We start from the raw sequence: 17,049 nt of genomic DNA on the forward strand, positions 1-17,049 counted from the left end.
TCTTTTGCTCACAGTCCGTCTCATCATTTTGTGTGAACTGCACATCCAGTCTCCCGAGTAAGACCCCCCCCCCCGCACAACACACACACACAGAGTTCACTGGACCAAACAGTCACATCTGCAATGCCGCTTGGAGGAGGAGGGATGTAATTTTAATGATCTTTTATTCAATGATTTAAGACACTAACACCATTTTTAAAAAAAATAACAAGACCAGGCCTGAGCTGAACTAAGCGGTGGAGTTTTATGAACACAGCACACAGACAACAACTTACATTTATATTGCACCTTTATGGGAGTAAAACATCTGAGGGCGCTTCACAGGAGCGAATCCTATTACACCGAGCAACCCAAGGAGGTCATGGACAAGTGTGAAAAACCTTGGTGAAAGAGGTAGGTTTTAAGGTGCGTCTCAAAGGAAGAGAGGGACATGGAGAGGTTTAGGGAGGGTATTCCAGAGCTGAGGGCCCAGGCAGCTGAAGGCACGGCCATCAATGGTGGAGCAATGGCAGTGGGAGATGTGCCAGAGGCCAGAATTGGAGGAAAGGGGAGGATTTGTCGGGACACTTGTTGCAGAGTCCGAATCCTCACTGGAAGAGACACACATTGTGCATTAGGAAACAAGTTACCTTGGCCCCTCCTGTCTGTACATTGAACAAATGTCCCACTGCAGCGCACACTGAGCCCCACCCTGGGCCCTTCCTGGCTGTTCATTCACCCAGTTTCCCACTGCAGCCGAGACTGAGCCTCAACCTGGACCCTTCCTGTCTGTACATTGAACAGTGTCCCACTGCAGCCCAGACTGAGACCCACCCTGGGCGTATCCTGTCTGTGCATTGACTCAGTGTCCCACTGCAGCCCAGACTGAGCCCCACACTGGGCCCTTCCAGTCTGTGCACTGACCCAGTGTCCCACTGCAGCCCAGACGAAGCCCACCCTGGGCCCTTCCTGTCTGTACATTGACCCAGTGTCCCACTGCAGCCCAGACTGAGCCCCACCCTGGGCCCTTCCTGTCTGTGCACTGACCCAGTGTCCCACTGCAGCCCAGACTAAGCCCACCCTGGGCCCTTCCTGTCTGTACATTGACCCAGTGTCCCACTGCAGCCCAGACTGAGCCCCACCCTGGGACCTTCCTGTCTGTATTTGACCCAGTGTCCCACTGCAGCCCAGACTGAGCCCCACCCTGGTCCCTTCCTGTCTGTACATTGACCCAGTGTCCCACTGCAGCCCAGACTGAGCCCCACCCTGGTCCCTTCCTGTCTGTACATTGACCCAGTGTCCCACTGCAGCCCAGACTGAGCCCCACCCTTGGCCCTTCCTGTCTGTACATTGACCCAGTGTCCCACTGCAGCCCAGACTGAGCTCCACCCTGGGACCTTCCTGTCTGTTCATTCACCCAGTTTCCCACTGCAGCCCAGACTGAGCCTCACCCTGGACACTTCCTGTCTGGACATTGAACAGTGTACCACTGCAGCCCAGACTGAGCCCCACCCTGGGCGTATCCTGTCTGTGCATTGACTCAGTGTCCCACTGCAACCCAGACTGAGCCCCACCCTGGGCGTATCCTGTCTGTGCATTGACTCAGTGTCCCACTGCAGCCCAGACTGAGCCCCACACTGGGCCCTTCCTGTCTGTACTTAGACCCAGTGTCCCACTGCAGCCCAGACTGAGCCCAACCCAGGGAACTTCCTGTCTGTTCATTTACGCAGTGTCGCACTGTAGCCCAGAGAACGCCACACCCTGGGGCCTTCCTGCCTGCACATTGACCCAATGTCCCACTGCAGCACAGACTGAGCCCCACCCTGGGTCATTCCTGTCTGTACACTAACCCAGTGTCCCACTGCAGCCCTGAGTGGGCCCGACCCTGGGCCCTTCCTGCCTGTACATTGACCGAGTGTCCCACTGCAGCCGAGACCAAGCCCCACCCTGGGACCTTCCTGTCTGTTCATTCACCCAGTTTTCCACTGCAGCCCAGACTGAGCCTCACACTGGACACTTCCTGTCCGTACATTGAACAGTGTCCCACTGCAGCCCAGACTGAGCCCCACACTGAGCCCTTCCTGTCTGTACTTTGAAACAGTGTCCTACAGCAGCCCAGACTGAGCCCCACCCTGGACCATTCCAGTCTGTACATTGACCCAATGTCCCACTGCAGCCCAGAATGAGCCCCACCCTGGTCCCTTTCAGTCTGTACATTGACCCAGTGTCCCACTGCAGCCCAGACTGAGCCACACCCTGGGCGTCTCCTGTCTGTGCATTGACCCAGTGTCCCACTGCAGCCCAGACTGAGCCCCACCCTCGGTCCTTCCTGTCTGTTCATTCATCCTGTGTCCCACTGCAGCCCAGACTGAGCCCCACCCTGGGCCCTTTCTGTCTGTACATTGACCCAGTGTCCCACTGCAGCCCACACTGAGCCCCACCCTGTGTCCTTCCTGTCTGTTCATTCACCTTGTGTCCCACTGCAGCCCCGTCCGTGCCCCACACTGAGCCCTTCATGTCTGCACATTGACCCAGTGACCCACTGCAGCCCAGACTGAGCACCACCCTGGGCCCTTCCTCTCTGTACATTGATTCAGTGTCCCACTGCAGCCCAGGCTGAGCCCCACCCTGGGCCCTTCCTGTCTGTACATTGACCCAGTGCCCCACTGCAGCCCAGACTGAGCCCCACCCTGGGCGCTTCCTGTCTCCACATTGACCCAGTTTCAGACTGCAGCCCAGACTGAGCCCCACCTTGGGCCCTTCCTGTCTTTCATTGACCCAGTGTCCCACTACAGCCCAGACCGAGCCCCACCCTGGTCGTCTCCTGTCTGTGCATTGACCCAGTGTCCCACTGCAGCCCAGACTGAGCCCCATCCTGGGTCCTTCCTGTCTGTTCATTCATCCTGTGTCCCACTGCAGCCCAGACTGAGCCCCATCCTGGGCCCTTTCTGTCTGTACATTGACCCAGTGTCCCACTGCAGCCCAGACTGAGCCCCACCCTGTGTCCTTCCTGTCTGTTCATTCACCCTGTGTCCCACTGCAGCCCCGTCCGTGCCCCACACTGAGCCCTTCATGTCTGCTCATTGACCCAGTGTCCCACTGCAGCCCAGACTGAGCACCACCCTGGGCCCTTCCTGTCTGTACATTGACCCAGTGTCCCACTGCAGCCCAGACTGAGCCCCACCCTGGGCCCTTCCTGTCTGTACATTGATCCAGTGCCCCACTGCAGCCCAGACTGAGCCCCACCCTGGGCGCTTCCTGTCTCCACATTGACCCAGTTTCCGACTGCAGCCCAGACTGAGACCCACCTTGGGCTCTTCCAGTCTTTCATTGACCAGTGTCCCAATGCAGCCCAGACTGAGCCCCACCCTGGGCCCTTCCTGTCTGTACATTGACCCAGTGTCCCACTGCAGCTCAGACTGAGCCCCATCCTGGGCCCTTCCTGTCTGTACATTGACCCAGTGTCCCACTGCAGCCCAGACTGAGCCCCACCCTGGCCCCTTCCTGTCTGCACATTGACCCAGTGTCCCACTGCAGCCCAGACCCAGCCCCACCCTGGGCCCTTTCTGTCCGTACATTGACCCAGTGTCCCACAGCAGCCCAGACTGAGCACCACCCTGGGCCCTTCCTGTCTGTACATTGACCCAGTGTCCCACTGCAGGCCAGACTGATCTCCACCTTGGGCCCTTCCTGTCTGTACATTGACCCCGTGCCCCACTGCAGCCCAGACTGAGCCCCACCCTGGGGCCTTTCTGTCTGTACATTGACCCAGTGTCACACTGCAGCCCAGACTGAGCCCCACCCTGTGTCCTTCCTGTCTGTTCATTCATCCTGTGTCCCACTGCAGCCCCGACCGTGCCCCACACTGAGCCCTTCCTGTCTGCACATTGACCCAGTGTCCCACTGCAGCCCAGACCCAGCCCCACCCTGGGCCCTTTCTGTCTGTACATTGACCCAGTGTCCCACTGCAGCCCAGACTGAGCACCACCCTGGGCCCTTCCTGACTGTACATTGACCCAGTGTCTCACTGCAGCCCAGACTGAGCCCCACCCTGGGCCCTTCCTGTCTGTACATTGACCCAGTGTCCCACTGCAGCCCAGAATGAGCCCCACCCTGGGCCCTTGCTGTCTGTACATTGACCCAGTGTCTCACTGCAGCCTGGAATGAGCCCCAACCTGGGCCCTTCCTGTCTGTACATTGACCCAGTGTCCCACTGCAGCCCAGATTGAGCCCCACCCTGGGCCCTTCCTGTCTGGACATTGACCCCGTGTCCCACTGCAACCCAGACTGTGCCCCACCCTGGGCCCTTCCTGTCTGTACATTGACCCAGTGTCCCACTGCATCCCAGACTGAGACCCACCCTGGTCCCTTCCTGTCTGTACATTGACCCAGTGTCCCACTGCAGCCCAGACTGAGTCCCACCCTGGGCCCTTCCTGTCTGTACATTGACCCAGTGCCCCATTGGGGACCATCCAGCCCCGGATATCCGGCAGAATCAGCGCTGTGGGACCGGGTGACTGAGTCTCGTGACCCTGTCGCTGGGCCTCTGACGTCACAATGGGAGACGACGCTCGCTCAGCTCGAGCTGGAAACCGTTAAAGGGCCGTTTGGATTTCAACCTGGAGCGCGGCCGGTTAAAGGGGAGGGACAGAGAATCGGCCAAAAATATTCATATAATGAGACCAGGAATGGCAATAAATTGAAATGTTCATATCATGAGACCAGTAATGGTAATAAATTGAAATGTTCATATAATGAGACCAGGAATGGTTATAAATTGAAATGTTCATATAATGAGACCAGGAATGGTTATAAATTGAAATATTCACACTTTCACACTCAGTCCGGGTCTGGATTCCCGCAGTGACTCCAGGTGTCTCTTTCCGTTTGGACTGAACTGATTCCCCCACAGCCTGAAATAGATTAAAGATTAAACAGGAAATAAACAGATTGAACAACAGTGTAAATAACAGGGAGACTGGGGTTAATATTTCAATAATAATTACAGACAAATATTACCCATAAAAGGCACTGAAACGCATTGATATTTTAATTATTATATTAAACATTAACACAAACACTCACCCGATCCACTCCAGACTCCTGCAGGTCAGTATGAGGGAGCGGAGAGTGGGGACAGATCGGTCTGTGAAGGAGTTTGATCCCAGGGACAGACCCGTCAGTGACCGGTTTGTACTGAGAGCGGAGACGAGATAATCGGTACAAGAATCTGTGAGACCGACATCATCCAGACTGGGGATCAGAGAGAGAGAAATGACAGGAATCATGGTAAATCCACAGTATTTATTTGTATTACTACTTGTACTGACATTACTGTACCGTGTTCGGCATCCAGTTATTATAAACACAATCTCACACAGTCTGATACTTACCCCAGTTCCTGTATTTTACAGTCTGGCTTCCTCAGAGCCGCAGACAGTAGTTTCACTCCTGAATCTCCTAGTTTATTATAACTCAGGTCCAAAACCGTCAATGACCGGTTTGTAGTGAGAGCGGATGCGAGATCCTTGGTACAATAAACTGTGAGATCGTTATCCCATAACCTGGAGAGAGAGAGAGAGAGAGAAATAGATTGCAGCAATCAAAGAAAATTCCCAGTATTTATCTTTTTTTTTTATTCGTTCACGGGATGTGGGCGTCGCTGGCGAGGCCAGCATTTATTGCACATCCCGAATTGCCCCTTGAGAAGGTGGTGGTGAGACGCCTTCTTGAACCGCTGCAGTCCGTGTTGTGACGGTTCTCCCACAGTGCTGTTAGGAAGGGAGTTCCAGGATTTTGACCCAGTGATGATGAAGGAACGGCGATATATTTCCAAGTCGGGATGGTGTGTGACTTGGAGGGGAACGTGCCGGTGGTGTTGTTCCCATGTGCCTGCTGCTCTTGTCCTTCCAGGTGGTCGAGGTCGCGGGTTTGGGAGGTGCTGTCGAAGAAGCCTTGGCGAGTTGCTGCAGTGCATCCTGTGGATGGTACACACTGCAGCCACAGTGCGCCGGTGGTGAAGGGAGTGAATGTTTAGTGCGGTGGATGGGGTGCTGATCAAGCGGGCTGCTTTATCTTGGATGGTGTCGAGCTTCTTGAGTGTTGTTGGAGCTGCACTCATCCAAGCACTGCACTCATCTGTGGTATTATTACTTACTGCAGTTTCTGTAGTTTACAGTCCGGGTTCCTCACAGCCGCAGACAGTAGTTTTACTCCTGAATCTCCCAGTTTATTATTACCCAGGTTCAGAACCGTCAGTGACCGGTTTGGACTGAGAGCGGAGGAGAGATCATCGGTACAAGAACCAGTGAGACCGTTAGCCCATAACCTGGAGATCAGAAAGAGCAAGCCAGAGACAAGTCGAGATAACAGGATTCAGAGTAAATTCCCAGTATTTATTTAAATTATTATTACTATACTGACATTAATATACCGTGATCAGACATCCAGTTATTATAAACACAATCTCACACAGTCTGATACTTACTCCAGTTTCTGTATTTTACAGTCCGGGTTCCTCAGAGCCGCAGACAGTAGTTTCACTCCCGAATCTCCCAGTTCATTTCTCCCCAGACTAAACACAACCAGACAGAGAGTGAGAAACAAACTGAATCCAATCCCCGATCTGACACAATTTCTCTCTGATATTACAGGAAGCACTGAAAAACCTTCAGGAAATTATTAACCAGATTTCCCTGTCACTGACAATGAATCTCACTCTGTCCAACTCCCCATATATTCAGGGACTGTCAGTAAATGTATTTAATAAATAAAGTGCTGTCTGTGTGAAGCCTTCAAATGTCCCTCAGTCCGGTCTCATTCCCTGATGATCAAAATTACCCTCATGGAGGTCAGTGACTTGTCCCGTCATGTTTTGGGAAACTTGTCTCATTTCTGCTGCTTCTTAAATCCCAGATTTTATGTTAATGGGGTGATTTTCCCCAAATTAAATGATAAAGTGGTGATTACCTGTACTTTGTGCAGTATTATATTTATCTGTATAATATCTCGGGGTGAGTTATATTGTGAATCGGTACTAACGGCTGCTGTAAAATCCATCCCCCAGGATTTTATGTGACAAGGAGAGTTTATTCTGTCCTTTTACATGTTTTAAATGTTTCTTTACTGCTCGTTTGTAGGGGAGGGGAGTCTCTCTCTTTATTCCCATTATAGCTCTACATTTATTTAAGGTGTTACGGGCCCGACAGTTACTGGGGAATTTTCTGAAGTTCCCTCCCCGAGCGGTACCTCACACACAGGGGGCAGATTATGGGAAATTCCCGGGTTCACTGCCTCTGGTTAACCCAGGAGCCTCCCGCTGTGTGTGAGGCCCCACCGCTGGCCGGTGTGTGTCTGTACTCCTGGGCTAATACCCCACAACCCGTTAGATTTCAACCTTTTTAACCGGCAGATTTTAGTTCCCAAATCCCACTGAAGTGTCGGCCTGGATTAGTGAGCGAGGGGCCTGAATCCACGACCTTCTGACTCAGAGGCATGAGTGCTGCCATCTGGGTGAAGAGATGGTGGATGTATTGGAGAGTGCAAAGGGCTGGGTCATTGATGAGTTATGATAACGGACCGACATCCTGTGGGGAAAGCTCAGCTCGCCCACTGGCGGTTGACTGCCCGAAAGCTGTGTTTTGCTCTTTGTTAATGAATGTTTGGTGTTTCTGCTTCCCTCTCCTAAACACGTTGACAGTCCGGTGACTGTCACTTGCCCCCACACCTCGGTAAGAGGGTGGGATACTCCGTCACACAGACTGCTGCAGTTAGTGTCGGTCTACGTGTAAGTCACAGTGAGAAGGAGCCTCTTCAATGGACGTATCTCAGGCAGTGAGAAAAACAGCAATAAATATCGTTTATTGCAATTAAATTATCAGACTCTTTCAGTGACCTGTATTTACTGATCCGATAAAGACTCAAAAATCCCTACTTGTTCACAAGATTCCATTTTAGATTCTCCAGTCCTTCGGGAATTATTAATCGATCATCTTATCATTTGTCATATTTGTGTTGAATCTGCTTCTCTCTGGTTTAACTGAACTGTTTGTTTCCCTTCATTACGGAGCAACAATACAATCCGTGACTGTTCCACAATTGGCCTAACAGTTAGAGACAAATAAATAGTTACCTCAACTCCCGGCATTTGTGCAGTGCGGGTCCCAGCCGCTGGAGTCCTTCACACCGAATCGAACCGTATTCTAGATTGAGGTGTTTTATTGTATCACAGAGTCCAATAACACGAGACAGCACCGCACAGTCAATCGGGGTCAGTCGTAATCCATTAAATCTGAGTGTTTCCACAGATCCCACTGTGACCCGAACCAGTGTTTGATTCTGAGACTCAAACAGGTAGTGGAATGTGTTCAGGAGGTCCCTTTGACCAGTTTCACTCTCTGTGTTTCCAATCTCTCCTTCAACCTTCTCCTTCACCCAGTCAATCACTCCGCAGATTGTTCGATGAAGAAATGGACCCAGAAACTCCTCCAGGGGCCGAGCTGACTGTGAGGAGGAGAGACCAACAACAAAACGGAGAAATATCTCAAATCTCCCATCTTCCTTGCTGTGGGCTTCACTGAGGAGTTTCCGGATGTCACCAGGATCTGGAGTCAGGAATTGTGCGAGTGCGGCTACAAACTCTTGGATGGTGAGGTGCGGGAATGTGTAAACCACACTCTGGGCAGAATCATCTCTCTCCAAAAGTTCCATCATGAACCCAGACAGGAACTGGGAAGGTTGCAGATTGTACTTGATCAAATCTCCATTTCTAAACACAATCTTCTTCTCGGAGACTCCAGTGAAGGCCATCTCACCGATCTTCAGTAACACATCACGGGGGGATTCAATCTCTCGGCCATGGTTTTTCAGAATGTTGTAAATATAGTAGGAATATAGTTGGGTGATGGTCCTGGGAACTCGCTGCTGTTTCCTGTCTCTTTGTGTGAAGAAGGGACCCAGTGACAGACCGAGGATCCAGCAGTAGGAAGGGTTGTAACACATGGTGTACAGGATCTCGTTCTCCTCCACATGTTTGAAAACAGCTGCTGCCACCGCCTGATCTTCAAAAAACTTGTTGAAATATTCCTTCCGTTCTTCACCAACAAATCCCAGGATTTCAGCCCAGACACTGATCTCAGCCTTTTCCAATAAATGTAATGCAGTGGGGCGGCTGGTCATCAGCACTGAACATCCTGGGAGCAGCTTGTGCTGTATTAAACTGTACACAATGTCAGACACTTCGCACCAGTCTTCAGGATCTGTGCAGATGTACTGAGGTTCTGTATTTCTCCGATTGTCAGCAAAATCGATACTGTCCTTGAATTCATCTAAACCATCGAATATAAACAGTAATCCCTCTGGGTTCTTCCAGAGCTCTACCAGAATATTCCCAAAGTAAGGATACAGATCCAGTATCAGATTCCTCAGGTTTATTCTACAGCTAATAGAGTTCAAATCCCGGAATTTAAAACTGAAAACAAATTGAAAGTGTGGGTATATTTGCCCAGTGGCCCAGTCATAAACAATCTTTTGTACCATTGTTGTTTTTCCAATCCCCGCGACTCCGCTCACTGCTGCTGAACTCCCAGATTTGAATTTTCTCTTGGAAAAACTGCTCTGGAACAGTTGATCAGTTCGGATTTTTTCCAGTTCTCTCCGGAGATGTTTCTCTCTCCACTCTTCATGGTCTCGGCCTCTTGCCAGCAGTTCGTGTTCTACAAGTGTCCGATCTCGAACAGTAGAAATGACCGTTAGCTCAGTGTATCGAGTGACCAGCTGGAAAATCTTAACCTTCTCCTTTATTAGGATCGTGTTCACTCTCAGTGTTTCAGTTTGGACCCGGAGTGTTTCCTTGTGTTTCTGTTGAACATCTTCAATTCGAACAGACAGAAAGTGGTTCTCAATGTTAGTTCTATTAGCATAAAACCAAATTCTCAATATTACTTTACTCTTCAGTAAAATGTTGCGAGATTGAATTCACAGCTTCAATAGAGGTGCGAGCAGGAAATTAAACTCAGTTACTGAAAACCTCGCTTGAAAGTGAACAATGGCTGTGAAAAGTTTCAAATCCTCACTTGATTCTAATATTTACTGATCATGGAGATTTCTGTGAAAGTGATATTTTCCCTCTGATGGTTAATATTATCAGCCCTGGCCTGAACCATGTACATCTCATTAAAATCCAAATGTGATTCTGGTTATACGAAACTGGATTAACCTATAAAACCATCAGAGGTGCTAACCTTCTGCGGAAATGGGAAATATGTTATTGTGTGCATTGGGAGAGGGACATACTGTGAGTTGACAGAAGTCCCACTGTTATTGTATCAGATCTCGGGCAGGTTATCCGGGATATTGTGGGCACTGGGAGAAGGACAGACTGTGAATGGACAGAAGTTCCACTGTTATTGTATCAGATCTCGGGCAGGTTATCTGGGATATTGTGGGCACTGGGAGAGGGACAGACTGTGAATGGACCGAAGTTCCACTGTTATTGTATCAGACCTCGGGCAGGTTACCTTGGGTGTTGTGTGCACTGGGAGAGCGAAAGATTGAATAGACAGGAGTTAAGTTGCTTTTGTTTTCGGACTCGGTGGGGTTATCTGGGATATTACGTGCATTTCTATCGTCACCTGATCACAGGTAAAGTTTACTGCCATTCTGAAGTTACAGAGGGGAATCAGAAAGATGAATTAAGGTATTGGAGTTTGGGTTGTGGGAAGGCTGACGGGGTTTGATGTATTTTGTTTGGGCAAGAAACTTCGGAATTGAAATGTTTTAATGGAATTCCCAACATTAGTAAGGACATAAGAACATAAGAAATAGAAGGAGGAGTAGGCCATACGGTCCCTCGAGCCTGCTCCGCCAGTCAATCAGATCATGACTGATCTACCTCAAATCCACTTTCCCGCTCAATTCCCTTATCCACTGATTCCCTTAGTGTCTAAAAATCTATCGATCTCAGTCTTGAATACACTGAATGGAAACAGGAAACAGGCTCACAAACAACAAAATAATTAATAACGGAGAAGGGAAGTCAGGGTAATTTTCTCACACAAAGGGCCAGAGAAACTTGGGAAGGACACTAAAAGGGCAGTGTAAGTGGGGTCAAGACATAATTGAACGTGTTTCTGTGGATACACTGAGAGGAGGGGTAGTTGGTGTCATCTCTCTTAGGGACAGGCTTATTTGGGCCAAATGGCCTTTTCCTGTCTCTAATCATTCTCCTGTTACATTGTGTTTCAGAAATTGTCAACAATTTTTCAGCAGTTTTACAACTACATTGAATGTGTTTTTCGAACAGTCCTTTCATATCACCGATTAGAATTAGAATTACTGCCCACATCACTCAGTGTGATGGTGGAGCAGAAAACATTCACAGTTCATTTCAACTGTTCTCCAAATAATTATACTCCGTTATTTCATTTTGGTCTGAATTTCGTATAATGCAGGTTTGGGAAATTACAAATCTGTTTCCATTAGTCATTCCATTGGGTCTAAAAAGACGCCTGAGTTAAAGGACCATTCTTTGAGCAGAAGAAGGTTCTCTCTTTCACTGCCATGAGGAAGTTAACCCATAACTTCCGAATTACCCTGATAATTGTCTTTCCCTCCACGGATTAATGATCCATTGTGTTAACATCTTCTGAGATGAGATCGAACAATTTGCTATCTCATTCTGTGCTGTGAAATGATAATATTTTAAAATTTCGCATTTCTCCACCTCTTTCCCTCTAGTTGATGCTGGGCAGATTTCTGCGGGGGGGGGGGGGGGAATGGGGCTGGCGCCTGCTAACCCTTAACATCTGGCTCAAGGCACTGCTCATTAAATTTGAGGCCAGAGCATCTGTGCGGTGCATAGGCGTAGTGTGTGGGATTCACAATGCAAAAGGTTCCTGCCAGGTAAGTATGGGGATTCGCAGTGTATCAGGATCCTTCCAGACGTGTATGGGGATTCACAGAGTATCCGGAACCTGTCAGGTGTGCATGGGGATTCACAGTGCATCAGGATCATACCAGGTGTGTATGAGGATTCACAGTGTATCAGGATCATACCTGGTGTGTATGGGGATTCACAGTGTATCAGGATCCTGCCAGGTGTGTATGGGGATTCACAGTGCATCAGGATCATACCAGGTGTGTATGAGGATTCACAGTCTATCAGGATCATACCTGGTGTGTATGGGGATTCACAGTGCATCAGGACCCTGCCAGGTGTGTGTGGGGATTCACAGTGCATCAGGATCATACCAGGTGTGTATGAGGATTCACAGTCTATCAGGATCATACCTGGTGTGTATGGGGATTCACAGTGCATCAGGACCCTGTCAGGTGTGTATGGGGATTCACAGTGTATCAGGATCCTGCCAGGTGTGTGGGGGGCTTGACAGTGTATCAGGATCCTGCCAGGTGTGTATGGGGATTCACAGTGTATCAGGACCCTGTCAGGTGTGTGTGGGGATTCACAGTGTACCAGGATCCTGCCAGGTGTGTCTGGGGATTCACAGTGTATCAGGATCCTGCCAGGTGTGTATGGGGATTCACAGTGTATCAGGATCCTGCCAGGTGTGTATGGGGATTCACAGTGTATCAGGATTCTGCCAGTTGTGTATGGGGATTCACAGTGTATCAGGTTCCTGCCAGGTGTGTATGGGGATTCACAGTGTATCAGGATCCTGCCAGGTGTGTATGGGGATTCACAGTGCATCAGGATCCTGCCAGGTGTGTATGGGGATTCACAGTGTATCAGGATCCTGCCAGGTGTGTGGGGGGCTTGACAGTGTATCAGGATCCTGCCAGGTGTGTATGGGGATTCACAGTGTATCAGGACCCTGTCAGGTGTGTGTGGGGATTCACAGTGTACCAGGATCCTGTCAGCTGTGTATGGGGATTGACAGTGTATCCGGATCCTGTCAGGTGTGTATGGGGATTCACAGTGTATCAGGATCATACCTGGTGTGTATGGGGATTCACAGTGTATCAGGATCATACCTGGTGTGTATAGGGATTCACAGTGAATCATGATCCTGCCAGTTGTGTATGGGGATTCACAGTGTATCAGGACGCTGTCAGGTGTGTATGGGGATTCACAGTGTATCAGGACCCTGTCAGCTCTGTCTGGGGATTGACAGTGTATCCGCATCCTGCCAGGTATGTCTGGGGATTCAGAGTGTATCAGGACCCTATCAGGTGTGTATGGGGATTCACAGTGTATCAGGACCCTGTCAGCTCTGTCTGGGGATTGACAGTGTATCCGCATCCTGCCAGGTATGTCTGGGGATTCACAGTGTATCAGGATCCTGCCAGGTGTGTATGGGGATTCACAGTGTATCAGGATTCTGCCAGGTGTGTATGGGGATTCACAGTGTATCAGGTTCCTGCCAGGTGTGTATGGGGATTCACAGTGTATCAGGATCCTGCCAGGTGTGTCTGGGGATTCACAGTGTATCAGGATTCTGCCAGGTGTGTATGGGGATTCACAGTGTATCAGGATCCTGCCAGGTGTGTATGGGGATTGACAGTGTATCAGGATCCTGCCAGGTGTGTATGGGGATTCACAGTGTATCAGGATCCTGCCAGGTGTGTATGGGGATTCAGAGTGTATCAGGATTCTGCCAGGTGTGTATGGGGATTCACAGTGTATCAGGATCCTGCCAGGTGTGTATGGGGATTCACAGTGTATCAGGATCCTGCCAGGTGTGTATGTGGATTCACAGTGTATCAGGATCCTGCCAGGTGTGCATGGGGATTCACAGTGTATCAGGATCCTGTCAGGTGTGTATGGGGATTCACAGTGTATCAGAATCCTGCCAGGTGTGCATGGGGAGTCACAGTGTACCAGGATCCTGCCAGGTGTGTATGGGGATTCACAGTGTATCAGGATCCTGCCATGTGTGTATGTGGATTCAAAGTATATCAGGATCCTGCCAGGTTTGTGTGGGGATTCACAGTGTACCAGGATCCTGCCAGGTGTGCATCGGGATTGACAGTGTATCAGGATCCTGCCAGGTGTGTATGGGGATTCACAGTGTATCAGGATCCTGCCAGTTGTGTGTGGGGATTCACAGTGTATCAGGATCCTGCCAGGTGTGTGTGGGGATTCACAGTGTATCAGGATCCTGCAAGGTGTGTCTGGGGATTCACAGTGTATCAGGATCCTGCCAGGTGTGTATGGGGATTCACAGTGTATCAAGATCCTGTCAGGTGTTTATGGGGATTCACAGTGTATCAGGATCCTGCCAGGTGTGTATGTGGATTCACAGTATATCAGGATCCTGCCAGGTGTGTGTGGGGATTCATAGTGTACCAGGATCATGCCAGGTGTGCATGGGGATTCACAGTGTATCAGGATCCTGCCAGGTGTGTATGGGGATTGACAGTGTATCAGGATCCTGCCAGGTGTGTATGGGGATCCACACTGTACCAGGATCCTGCCAGGTGTGCATGGGGATTCACAGTGTATCAGGATCCTGCCAGGTGTCTGGGGGGATTCACAGTGTACCAGGATCCTGCCAGGTCTGCAAGGGGATTCACAGTGTACCAGGATCCTGCCAGGTGTGTTTGGGGATTCACAGTGTATCAGGATCCTGCCAGGTGTGTACAGGAATTCACAGTGTATCTGGATCCTGCCAGATGTGTACGGGGATTCACAGTGTATCTGGATCCTGCCAGGTGTGTATGGGGATTCACAGTGTATCAGGAAACTGCCAGGTGTGTATGGGGATTCACAGTGTATCAGGATCATACCAGGTGTGTATGAGGATTCACAGTCTATCAGGATCATACCTGGTGTGTATGGGGATTCACAGTGCATCAGGACCCTGTCAGGTGTGTATGGGGATTCACAGTGTATCAGGATCCTGCCAGGTGTGTGTGGGGCTTGACAGTGTATCAGGATCCTGCCAGGTGTGTATGGGGATTCACAGTGTATCAGGACCCTGTCAGGTGTGTGTGGGGCTTCACAGTGTATCAGGATCCGGCCAGGTGTGTATGGGGATTCACAGTGTATCAGGAACCTGTCAGGTGTGTGTGGGGATTCACAGTGTACCAGGATCCTGTCAGCTGTGTATGGGGATTGACAGTGTATCTGGATCCTGTCAGGTGTGTATGGGGATTCACAGTGTATCAGGATCATACCTGGTGTGTATGGGGATTCACAGTGTATCAGGATCATACCTGATGTGTATGAGGATTCAGAGTGAATCATGATCCTGCCAGGTGTGCATGGGGATTGACAGTGTATCCGGATCCTGTCAGGTGTGTATGGGGATTCACAATGTATCAGGATCTTACCTGGTGTGTATGGGGATTCACAGTGAATCATGATCCTGCCAGGTGTGTATGGGGATTCACAGTGTATCTGGACCCTGTCAGGTGTGTATGGGGATTCACAGTGTATCAGGACCCTGCCAGGTCTGTCTCGGGATTCACAGTGTATCAGGATCCTGCCAGGTGCGTATGGGGATTGACAGTGTATCAGGATCCTGCCAGGTGTGTATGGGGATTCACAGTGTATCAGGATCCTGCCAGGTGTGTGTGGGGATTCACAGTGTATCAGGATCCTGCCAGGTGTGTATGGGGATTCACAGTCTATCAGGATCCTGCCAGGTGTGTATGGGGATTCACAGTGTATCAGGATCCTGCCAGGTGTGTATGGGGATTCACAGTGTATCAGGATCCTGCCAGGTGTGTCTGTGGATTCACAGTGTATCAGGATCCTGCCAGGTGTGTATGTGGATTCACAGTGTATCAGGATCCTGCCAGGTGTGCATGGGGATTCACAGTGTACCAGGTTCCTGCCAGGTGTGTATGGGGATTTCACAAGTGACAAAGATCAGCAGCTGAATTAAGTGAAATAATGCAACCTCCACATATTTATGGATAATTCAGAAATCTTATGATCTGTAATTTGAATCTACACAGAATAGTTGAGTATTGATGACAAATCTAAACGAGGTTAATTTCTGTTCCCCAGCCCTTGAAGTTCTGATTCCCAGATTGTGACAATCTCCAATAAATGACTGCAGTCAAACATTCTGATTCTCAGAAGTGAAATAAAGGGTTTGAAATCCCCATTTCATCACTTACCTTTCAGGTGACTGGGTATTTCAGATAAACCTCGTCCGATGTTCATAGAATCAAATGGATCAGGACCTGTTTAAATCAATGAGCTTTCATGAAATCAGATCTGTGTAATATTATAGTAAATTCTACAGTGTTTCAATCTGAAATTGAATTCAGTGTGTCATTTTACCGTACCAAGTTCCTGCATCTGTTTCAGTATTTTGTCCAACTTTGGTATCACAAGGTGCATTTTCACAAAGGATTCCCACATCACCCTTCGGGCCCGAGAGCCTTTCTCCATCACCAGATTTAGGAGAAGTTTGGAACTGTCCGCCCTGTTTCCCTTCTCCACGAGATCAACGACTTTCTGTCAAGAATAATAATGAATATATTGGTCTCTCCTTTTCCCAGTCCCACAAAAACTGTTTCCATTTTGTTTTTAGACAACACAAGAGTTATACCCGAACCGTTCCCCTGCCCTTTATACAGATACTGAACGATCCACTGGGGATTTTCACCTCTTCGTATCATTGTTTCAGATTCACTGTATTTTCAGTTTGATCCATTTCTTTCCTATTTGACCTGTTTCTATTCTGTCACATTCTATGATTCTCAGATCTGATATCCTGTTAGTTCTGTGATGTTTAAATAATCCAAACTCATTCTGTGTCCCTCCCACTTACCCGATGTTCCTGTCCACTGAAATGCCTCGCGTATGTTAACAACGAGCTGACTCCGTCCACCACTTCTTCAATAGCCTGTTCTAGTCTGTCCCGGTAGAATTTCGTCAACTGGAACAGCTGGTAATTGTCGCACTTTGTCAGGAACTCAGTGATTGGATCTGTGAACAAAAATGGACAAAACTAAACACATTATTGTCTTTCCATCCGGGCGGCTACATTTCCTCATATACCAAACGGATGAAGCCGCCTTGTGAGCCACATTATCAAACACCTTCTGAAAACCCATGTACATCGCCTGTGCTGCATCCCATCCATCTATATGGTC

General features: G+C 49.4%; 1 protein-coding gene across 4 annotated transcripts in view; it reads right to left on the minus strand.

The window, feature by feature from the left end:
- Positions 1–225: 225 nt before the first annotated feature.
- The window catches only part of LOC137317446 (NACHT, LRR and PYD domains-containing protein 3-like), a 71,608-nt gene continuing 54,784 nt past the window's right edge, over positions 226–17,049 (minus strand). For all 4 annotated transcript variants that reach the window (XM_067980789.1, XM_067980791.1, XM_067980790.1 and 1 more), the window contains 9 exons: positions 16,725–16,882; positions 16,237–16,408; positions 16,066–16,131; positions 8,111–9,848; positions 6,467–6,553; positions 6,137–6,307; positions 5,373–5,543; positions 5,065–5,232; positions 226–4,892 (listed from right to left, as the gene is read on the minus strand). In XM_067980789.1, coding sequence (XP_067836890.1) covers positions 4,805–4,892; positions 5,065–5,232; positions 5,373–5,543; positions 6,137–6,307; positions 6,467–6,553; positions 8,111–9,848; positions 16,066–16,131; positions 16,237–16,408; positions 16,725–16,882 — 2,819 coding nt within the window. In that variant the 3' untranslated portion in view covers positions 226–4,804. The remainder of the gene's footprint in view (positions 4,893–5,064; positions 5,233–5,372; positions 5,544–6,136; positions 6,308–6,466; positions 6,554–8,110; positions 9,849–16,065; positions 16,132–16,236; positions 16,409–16,724; positions 16,883–17,049) is intronic.

This window comes from Heptranchias perlo, unplaced genomic scaffold (genome assembly GCF_035084215.1).
Source record: "Heptranchias perlo isolate sHepPer1 unplaced genomic scaffold, sHepPer1.hap1 HAP1_SCAFFOLD_62, whole genome shotgun sequence".
Lineage (NCBI taxonomy): Eukaryota > Metazoa > Chordata > Chondrichthyes > Hexanchiformes > Hexanchidae > Heptranchias > Heptranchias perlo.